The 10,784-nt window shown below is 34.0% G+C and overlaps 1 protein-coding gene across 1 annotated transcript; it reads right to left on the minus strand.

The window, feature by feature from the left end:
• Positions 1-954: 954 nt before the first annotated feature.
• Positions 955-1,890, minus strand: LOC133876681 (protein VACUOLELESS GAMETOPHYTES-like). Its single transcript, XM_062314939.1, has one exon. It carries the CDS (start codon positions 1,888-1,890, stop codon positions 955-957), a length of 936 nt encoding a protein of 311 aa, XP_062170923.1.
• Between the last annotated feature and the right edge of the window lie 8,894 nt (positions 1,891-10,784).

The raw sequence follows: 10,784 nt of genomic DNA on the forward strand, positions 1-10,784 counted from the left end.
TATATATATAAAAGCTCTTCTACACTTAAATAATGACAGTCGATCTTCGATATTATTCATCTACTAATAACAAAACTCAAAACATATATCCAAAAAAAAAAAAAAAAACCGTTTAATCCAATCAAGGTATGTGATGAAATAAATTATACAAATTATGAGGAACTGTCTAGCGCACACACAAAAGTGCTAGCTATTACAACTAACTACAGAAAGATTTTATTTTTTAATGAGTACTAAGAAAGTTATATTTTAGTACTCCTAAATTCTCTATACACTTATAAGAACAATGGATGTCGATTTTGCATTGTGTACAGTTTAGGGCCACATTGTTCTTGAAAGTATTACCACAGGTATCACATGGAGGAGAGTCGTTAGTTGTCCGAATAAAAGTGAGAGGGTGTTGGTGATCATTATGAAGAAAATTTCTTCCATACTTAATGTAGGGAAACAACCTAGCTACGCATCGAGAATGAGTAGCAAAGTCGTATTGTACACAGTAATAGAACTAATGGTTAAGATTTCTTTCTTCTTCACAAATTAAACAATAATATTTTTCAGAATAATTTTCGCCAATAGTCTGAGTAAGTGAGAGGAGATGTGGATGATATTCATACTTAGCTTTGAGTGGGAGTGTTGCACATTCAAAACCCAAGGCAAAATTGCATTTAGTGAAGACAAATACACTAGTACCACGGGTCTTTGACCAATCACAAGCATTGCACTTTTCAACTGAAGTTGGAGCATGGCAGAGGGAATGTTGGTGACCTTCGTGTTTAAAGGTTTTCGGAATCGAACAACAACGGATGTCAACACTGTAATTACATTCGTGACATATATAAGCGAAGCCATGGCTAAGACAACCACAAGCATAGCATAGTACGAGGCCATCAACGAATTTTCCCGTTCCCCTTGTGGAGAGGATTAGCAGATGTGGGTGTTTTGGGTGCCGCTTCGTTAAGGGTAGTCGAGCACAAGTGCTATGGAGAAAGTACTTGCATTGCTCACAACTATAAAATGGAGTGGAAATTGGTTGCATACAATGATACAACCTTCACAGAGCTTATGATCATGAACTTCGACTTGGTTGCGGCTGATAATTAAGTTATGTTCATGATCGAAATGTTTGAGCTCATCACATTCTTCATCCTCTTCAAAGTTGATATCCTCCATGAGATCTATGCTGAAGTCTAAGGTGTCACTTGGTTCAATCGAATTTTTGCGGGCGCATCGCACGTGGGCTACGAAATCACATTGTTGACAATAATAACCCGCACAGTTGAGGTTGAGCTTTGTAAAACAGAGGTTACAGAATACGTCGTCGTGCCCTTTGATCACTTTACGAAGTGAATAGATGAGAGTGAGCAAGTGACGATCTGCCATAATTTTCATGGTACGTGGCATCACAGCACATATAGTGTGAGCCAAGAGTTGACAAATGCGACATACCTGGGGGAAGCTATTGCGATCCTGACCACAGACTTCACAATCTAACTGGATCTTCTTCATGATAGGAACGAATTCATGTTGGTGACCGTCGTCAGCATTAACTTGCCAACCAGAGGCACATTCAATGTCAAGGTCGAAATTGCAACTATGGCACCTGTAGGCGAGGCATCTGTTGCAACGCCTAAGGCAGGCATCACAAGTTTTGTACTTTGCTGGTGCGACGAGAACAAGGTTGTGATTTGGATGTGCAGGGTGTTGTATCTCACGGGGTAACTCTGCACATGACTTGTGGAGGAAGAAGGTGCAGTACTCTGAGCATTTGTAGGCAGGACCGCATACCGATTTATCGCACCCAGAGCAAACGACTTCATTCTCGCCATCATTTTCCAACTCTTCCACAAAGATCAAGGGATGCTCTTCGTGGCTAAAATGTTGGACCTCCATCTCTCGAGATTTGCACACGACAGAAAGGTGATGAATTAACAAAAAAGTAACGCTGCAAGCACACATCAAGCTTTAGAACGAGCTTTATAGTCGGGAAAGAAAAAAACAATAAAAAAAAATAGAAGAGGAAAAGAGAGCAAACAAGCACAGATGGAGCTAAACCCATGAGTTTTTTCTTCGAACTAAATGTTACCGTAAAATCTTGAGAAGGCTCACCGGAAACTGAACGTAACCGAGATCGGTAGATTGAGCAAAACCCCAGTGAAAAAACCCAAAGACAGAAAGTACGTGAGAGTAAGCTGATAGGAGTGAGGGGCAGGCAGGCAGTCCACTTAATTAACAACTAAAAAAATAAAATAACTCAAAAAACAATAAGATAACGAAACGGTGCAAATTATTTTGTAGAGAAGTCAACTTTTAGATGTCTCATGATACATAAAACCTACTTAAAATTAAAAATAAAAATAAAAATTGAGAAATGCTAGAGTATCTATTAGTATTTTTCTCATGTCCTTCTTGATGAGGTGACATTCAATTATTATTATTAATTTTTTGTTAAAAAATTACGTTGTCCGTATGATTGTTGCTGGTCCTTTGAGATAAAAAATGTATTTAAGAATAAGAAAAATTATCTCACATACCTACTACAACCCATACAGACAATACAGTTTTTTAACAAAAAGAAAAAATTGAATGCCACCTCATCGAGAAGGACCTGAGAATGATCCGAGAATCATCCTAATAGATGATCATTTAAAAAAAAAAAGATGAAAAAATACACATAATCTATTCAAACTTTAATTTTATTGTTAATGTCCTTCCAAACTATTAATTATGTCAATCTTCCACCCCTTAAACTATTAAAAAATGTCAATGTTCCTCCTAATAACAAAAGTACCTTTTATAAAATTATTAAAATTAAAAGAAAAAACTAACCAAAAGTTATCAAAAATAAAAACAAAAAATAAAACAGTTTTTTTTTTTTTTTTTTTTTAAATTCATTCTTTTTTCGTTTTTTCCTTAATTTTTTAATTATATATATATATATATATATATATATTTTAAAGTTAGTTTTTAATTTTAATTTTAATTTTTTGAATTTATGAGGATATTTTTTCTCTTATTCAAAAAAATTTAAGGTCATTTTTGTCTTTTTGTTGGTCTTAGGGGGACATTGATATGTTTTGATAGTTTGAGAGGTAACATTAACACAATTGGTAGTTTGAAGGGATATTGACAATTGAATGGTACTTTGAAAAAAATATGTGTATTTTGTTTTTTGTTTTTAAAAAAAATTAAGATGGGAGATGGTGGATGCCAGTTTTTTGGTCTGCATGAGGCGAGTCAACTTAAATGCCTCAAAAGACAATAATTTTCAAACATTTACAAGTGAATGTGATGACAAAAATAATTGAGATGGCAGTGTCAGATTGTGTCACCTGCACGATCCCTTTACAACCATGACTGAAGATGCATGGCAATGTGATCTCTAACAAATATAACCGAATAAAAATCTCTTTGGATGGTCCCAAAATGTTAATAATATATATATATATGGAAAGATTGAGAGGAGGAGAGACATAGGGGTGAGAGTGTGACATAGGCAGATTAGGCGACCGCATAAGGCTCCATTTTAATAAGGCCTCGCAATTAAGAAATATTAATAGAGATTTATGTTTTTTTAAAAAAATTAAAGCCCTAATTACAACCAATATTATTTAATTAAGGCTCAAAATTATGGTAAAAATATAATTAAGACACCCCAATTTAATAAGGCCCATAATTATAAAATATTAATAAGGCCTTAATTACCATCAATATTCTTTAATTAAGGTCCCAAATTATGGTAAAAATATATTAAGAAATGCATTAATATCATTGCATGAGATATGTGGTTTTTTTTTTCTTCCCCTTTCTTACATGTGTTGCTTCAGTACACACACAACGCTAAAAAATAGTGTATTTATAATTAAGTCCAAAGTTCAAAAAAAAAAAAATGCTAAAAAGATGAAAAGTCTCTAAATATCTTTTTTATTAAGGCCCCGAATTACGGTAAAAAAATAATTAAAAAAATACATTAATATCATAAGAAATGCTAGACATCCAAACATTTTTTTTTTTCCAGAATTTGGTTTCAAACTGATGTGTCACAATTCTATGAGATTGTGGTATACTTTCCAAAATGATAGATCTTATAGAATTATGACACATTAGTTTGGAACCAAATTCTGGAACAAAGTGTTTGGATGTCTAGCATTCCTCATGGGGTTTTCTCTCTCTCTCTCTCTCTCTCTCTCTCTCTCTCTCTCTCTCTCTTACGTGTGTTGTTTCATTACACACACAACGTTCAAAAATAGTGCATATGATTGAGTTCAATGTTTAAAATATAATGAAAAAAAAAATTAAATAAACAAAACACATATCTCATGCAATGATATTAATGCCTTTTTTAAATATTTTTTTTATCATAATTTTGGATCTTAATTAAAAAATATCAACCGTAATTAAATAAAAATATTTAGAATGTACATTTCCATCATCTTAGCAATTTTTTTTTTTCCATTCTATTTTGAGAATAAGATCATTTTCATTTTAAATAAAATAAACATTATCCATTTTATGATTAAAATTTAAAGTTAATATATGCATCTAATGGAGGACATATTGAACATAATCTATTTGGCATTTATCTGCATATGCGCTTGTAGAAGATCCAACCCATGCCAACATATACACTGAATGAATGTTGGGCCGGGGCTATAAAAGTTTCACAACTAGTTCAAATCCAATTCCAACCACCTTGTTTCATCTATTTTCTATAATACAATTTTTTAATTTTTGAACGAGTAAGGTTAAGTTTCTAACTATATTTTTATTTTGTAATTATCTAACAATATTGATATGACAATTTTAATCAATTTTTTTTTTTTAATTTTTGATTTTTAATAAGAAATGATATAAAAGTTGGTTAGTAGTGCCATGTCAGCATTGTGAGATAGTTGTAAGATAAAAAAAATGTAGTTTCTAACTTTAATACTTTTTTCTTTTATGGTTTTGGCTGTCCAAATGATGAACTCTATGCGGATATTACAAATAACCACATCCGTGTGTATAACCCTACTCCACCGCTTCTTTTCGTCGTTTCTTTCTATTCCTCACAACTCCTTAGATTATATGAACAATCTAAAAATATTTGGTGATTTTCCACACAAGCTAAACGATGAGAAATGTTTTCCGAATCATTTTCAAGATTACAAACAAACAGAGAAAAATAGCCATTTTTTAAAAAAAAAATGTTTTCAGCTTAATACATTTTCTAACAAAAAATATTTTATGTCAAAACAAATGGAGCCTAAAGATTGTAATTTTGTGATGTTGGCTAATAAGTTTTTTTTTTTTTTTTTTTTTCATAAGGATTCCATCTTTAAAAAAAAAAAATTAAAGAATAAGTAGTTATTTTTTCAAGAGGAACTTTTAACTCTTTCGATTAATATGTTTGGATAAAATGAAAAGAAAATGGGAAAGGAGGTTGTCAAAACAAATGAAGCTTAAAGATTATAATTTCGTGATGTTTTGTTATAAAACAGTTAGCCATGGCATTACTCAAAATTTGAAAATAACCTAGATGTCTCAAAATTTCCTTTTTCAAATACAAAAGGTGTATGTGAACGATTATAAGGATTCCATCTTTAAAAAAATTATTAAATAATAAGTAGTTATTTTTTCAAGAGCAACTTTTAACTCTTTGGATTAATATATTTGGATAAAATGAAAAGAAAACGGGCAAGGGGGTTGTCAAAAGACTCAAAAGGAACTGCTCCATTGCTCCGTAGTCGGTGCAAATATTAATTGGGTCCAGCCCGGCCATACCAACCAAGCCCAACCAAGCCCATCTTTATTTGGTGGTATTTATGGGATAAGAAATATTTTGATGAAGTAGTTGGCTACCCAAAGGGCAAGTAGTTGGGAATTTATATTTTAAAATCACAATGCAAAAAATTAATAAAGACAGATATGTTAAACAAAAGAAAATCAAATATGCTTCAAGCCCCTCCCAGTCTTCCATATAAATAAACTCATTATCTAATGTCAAAAAATAATTATGTCTTAATTATTCAAAATAGAAGAGATGCAAACTCTGTTGCTAGTTAAACAAGTCATTGAAGACGTTTGGATGGAAGAAATTCCTATTTGTATTTATGATGAGATTGTATTGTTAGAGCAACATGCTATATGTTGGGTAAGAGAACCCCAAATCCCGTCTTCAACAAGTCACAGTCATTGTGACCCCATTCTTCACAGGTGGTACAGTAGTCAAGGTGCCATGTTCCATCAGATCCTGAGAACAGATTATGATCTATCAGGTCTTTTGGATCCTTATCTGTTTTGCTCCACCATTGTCCATTGCTGTAGTGGTAGTTGCTTACTTTGAGGCGTTTGCCCCAAATACCTAGAACAGACATGTCTTCTCCAAAAATAATTATTCTATTATTCTTTGCTAAGATGGGTCTATTTCTTATTTCTTGGACCGCGTTTATCATAAATCCCTTCTTAACAATTCTCCAGAGATTCATAATGCTTAGGGGATCTTCAAACTTTAGAGGGCTTCTTCCCATCCTTAATTCTGCAGCATAATCACTAACTGAAGGATTAATGAGAATGCAATGTTTAGCAGACTTAACTTCCATGAAATTCTTGGATCAAATTCTGGAACTGTACTCCAGATCTTTAGGATAATAGGACTGTTGGTGTTCAGTCTTCTTCTCAGATGCTCATCCTGGATGCTTTTGACAGTATCACGGACCATATTAGGAAAGTCACGTAATTCTTCCAGGTGCTTAACTGGGTAATAAGACAGGAATCCTTCTTCAAAGAGTTGAGCTCCTAATTCAGGACATCCAATCTCGAAGTGATCCAAGTCACCATTCCATAGTTGTCTTGAAAGACCATATTCTTTATCAGGGACATAGATTAACCCTGAAAACTCACAATGAGGCTCAAAAACTCGAAGAGTCTTTATCTTAAAGACTTTCTTGTACTCAAAATTCTTTCCATTAGTAATCAGCATCATTCTCTGAATCCACCTGTCAAAGTATTCAGTGTATGATGGACTTAGGAAAATTAGGTTTTGAATCTCGCCAGGAAGGTCAAGAACCCATTGTCGAATTTTTCTCATTTCCTTAGGACTGATCCTTTGGATCTGGTAGATCTCAATGGGAGATCGAATCCGCTTAGAACTTGTGGATACAACAGATTGTAACAAAATCTTATTGCAGCTTAAATGATACTCAGTGGCTTTCATAGACTTGTCATGAAGACTCTTATGACTTTTTAAGAAAGCTTGAGTTAAATTATCTAATAGTATTTGAATATGAAGAGGGCAATTGTTGAGATCACCCTTTGAATATTTGGTTGAAGTCTGAAGGACTTCTTCCAGGATAATACTATTAGTCTTATCCAGATTGAAGAATTCAATCTGTTGAGGAACTTTCTGTTGAATTTCCGCTGGAGATTCTTCATACTCATTCACCTTAGCTTTCCCCTTCTCTGCTGGAGTCAGGTGCTTAGGATTTACCAGATTGGAGGAATCAATCTGTTGAGGTTTTTTCTGCAGACGTTTCGCTGGTCTTTTTGCGTACTCAACCACCTTAGCTATTCCTTCCTCCGCTGGAGTCAGGTGCTTAGGATTTACCAGATTGAAGGACTCAATCTGTTGGGAAACTTTCTGCAGACTTTCCGCTGGTCCATCTACATACTTGTTTGCCTTAGCTATTCCTTTCCCCTCTGGGGTTAGGTGCTCAGGATTTTGAATTTCTGGTGGGAAATTCCATTTTTTGATTATCTTTTTTAACTTAGCTTTTCCTTCCTCTGTAGAAGAAAGGAACTTAGAAGGAGTCATTTTGTCCTGAAAAATGAAAATGTCAAAAACAATCCAGAATTCAGAAATAATGACATTATGCTTGAAAAACATTTTTATAAAATACTTAGAAATTTTATTCAAAGGACTGAATAAAAGACTTAAATATATCCAATAAATAGAGTATTTACTTTGGATTTGCCAAAATTCACTTTTCATGTCAAACTTAGAGCAGATCATGGATCCGCTTAATCTATTGATTAGGTCTCTCTTATTTGGGATTGGATATCTTATCCATTCTAAGACTTTGTTAAGGGGCTTGTAGTTGATAACCAACCTAGGGGCTCCTCTCTCAAGCTCAGCATTTTTCTGGACATAAAAGGCTGAACAAGACCAGGGTCCTTATTTTTACGAATTATGCCTTTGTGTAATAGGTCTTATATTTCTTTCCGGCAAAATTCAGTAACTTCTTGACTCATCTGAATGGGTCTAGCCTTAGTGGTGATTCTTCCTTCATCAAAGTCTTTGATATAAGGAAGGCTTACGGTGTGCTTCTTCCTACGCCAAAAGGCAGTAGGAACATCAAAACAAACTTCACTTTTGATCCTATCCTCAAAGAGTTGGATTCTTTGCTGAAGGGTCTTTTGACTCAATTGTTCTTCGATTCTTTTAAACTTAATCTCTTCTTGTAAAAACCCTATCTGTTGGGTCTTTGACTTGATTAGGTTAACAAACTTAGAGATTGAACTGCTTTTGAAAGCATTCAATTGACTTAATTCTGGTTTAACCAGAAACTTAAACTTAACCTTTTCATCCATAGGATAGGTAATTAAACCATCCTGATATGTCGTAAAAGGATACAACAGAGTAATGAAAGGTAGACCTAGTATGACTTTGTCAGTCATATTCTTAACCAAGACAAATAATGTTTTGAAGCAAACATTGTCTTGACACACATGGGCTTTACTTATTTCAAAAGTAATTTGCATCTTGCTGCCATTAGTTGAACGCAAATTCTCCTTAGACTTACTGTAATACTTCGTAGGAACAAGTCCTTCTTGTATACAGTCCAGATCTGCACCTGTATCAATTAATACAACTACAGATAACTCAAAATCTTGAATCTTAATTCTAACCTTGGAATACCATTTCTTAATATGGATTCAGTTGATTAGACTCAAACATTTCTCTGGACTCAGTGTCTCTTATCTATAACATTCTTATTAAATTCTCTTTTTCTTCGTTAGAGACTTTTAGAGACTTAATGGTTTCCTTAGCTTTGCAATCCTTTGCAAAGTGACCGGACTTACCACACTTATAACAACTATCTTTGTTCTACTTAGAGATCTTAAACCTCTTCTTAGGCTTTCTCTTTTCCTTCTTATAGAAATCATTCGGCTCAAAGCTTCTTTTCTTGAATTTTTTAAACCGTCTCTTATGCTTTCTATATTCTTCATGCTTATGAGACTTCTTATGCTTTTTTTATGGAGCTACCGAAGGTAAGCCATACTGCTCACAGAAATTACCAATTTCATACTTAGCCTTTTTCTTATCCTTATTGGCTTGATTCGATATTTTCATATCGATACACATTCTAAGACCTTCTTTCTGGATAGTACTTATGATATTCCCGTAAGTGAGATTATCATAATCTATCACATTGTTCTCATTGACTAAGACTTCTTTGATCTTATGGGCAAAGAGGTAAGGCAGATTGTTTATGAATTTTTCTTTCCAAAACGGTTGATTACTATCATCTCTTAGCATGACTCTAGAAAGGAAAACATCCTTATATCATCTAAAGTCACTTAGGGTTAGATATATAAGGTTACTCAATTGGTCATGAACCCTAGACAGAAGGTGACTTGGCGTGCCAATAAAATGTTCTACAATAGTATAGAACAAAGTGTTGACAGCATCAGAATCTCCTAATCCAACTTTCTCATTGAATATAAGGATTCCTTCCTCATTGGTTTTGACAGCATGTTTTATGCTGGCTCTTGACTCATCGGTGAGATGCTTTTCCCACCAGGATTGAAGGGTTCCTGTGAAACCTGCAACTAAGAGGTCAACAACCTAAGGTTGGCTTAAATCATGATTCATAACATAACTGCTAGAAACCATGGTCATATGGGTTAACTTATCAAGATTTGCTGCTCTGCTGAACCATCGATATTCCACTCGTATAGTTTATCAGCAGAAACTACAAATTGACTTTGGAAGTTTCTTTCTTCAAATTGGATATCTGGGGGGGTAGGCTTAGGATACCAATTCTTGGTGAAACTTGTTGGGGGGAAACTTAGGCTTATGGATCCTATTCAGCTCTAAAGCTGAAAAGGCTTTTTCAACTTTTCTGATATTTTCATCTGAATCAGATTCCGAAAAGGACTCTGTCTCTGATGAATTTTCAGAAGACTCAGGGATCTTAGCAACAGACAAAGTATTGGAACTACTGGGTTGTTCTTGTTTGGTCTTAACCAAATCCTTAAGCATTTCCTCTATTTTTTCAACAAAGGGCTTATTCTTATTAACCTTTAAACCAGTTCCTGACTTTAGATCTGGAAACTTGATTATAGGTTTCTCTTGCTTAAAAGGCTTATGTTTCTCTTTTGAAAGAGGCTTATTATCGAGCTTTTCTTCAATCTTATCCAACTGGTTTCCTATGGAGTTTAGGTACTGGTTGGTGTAATTGGCTTGCTCAATGACTTTCTTAACATCTGTGTTTTCAGATGCAACCTTAAAGGGTGAGGCTTTAACCGTAGTGGTTCTATGTTGGAACACTATGGTTTCTTGTGGAGGGTGACTTGAAGAAACAACTGTGTTATCTTCTTTTACCCACTTTTCCTTAGTGATGGCTTGAACCTTGTTTTCTACAGGGTAAAACTCATCAACAAAATCGAAATAAGAGATGTGCATCTCTATTTCACTTATGTGTTTCTTAAAGTGACTTAAGATTCCTTTCTTTTGTTCAAGATTGAATCTTTCCTTATAGGCTTTTCTTCTTTCGAGATTTGCTTCTAACTCAAAATCCTTGTTG

This window comes from Alnus glutinosa, chromosome 9, assembly GCF_958979055.1.
Source record: "Alnus glutinosa chromosome 9, dhAlnGlut1.1, whole genome shotgun sequence".
Lineage (NCBI taxonomy): Eukaryota > Viridiplantae > Streptophyta > Magnoliopsida > Fagales > Betulaceae > Alnus > Alnus glutinosa.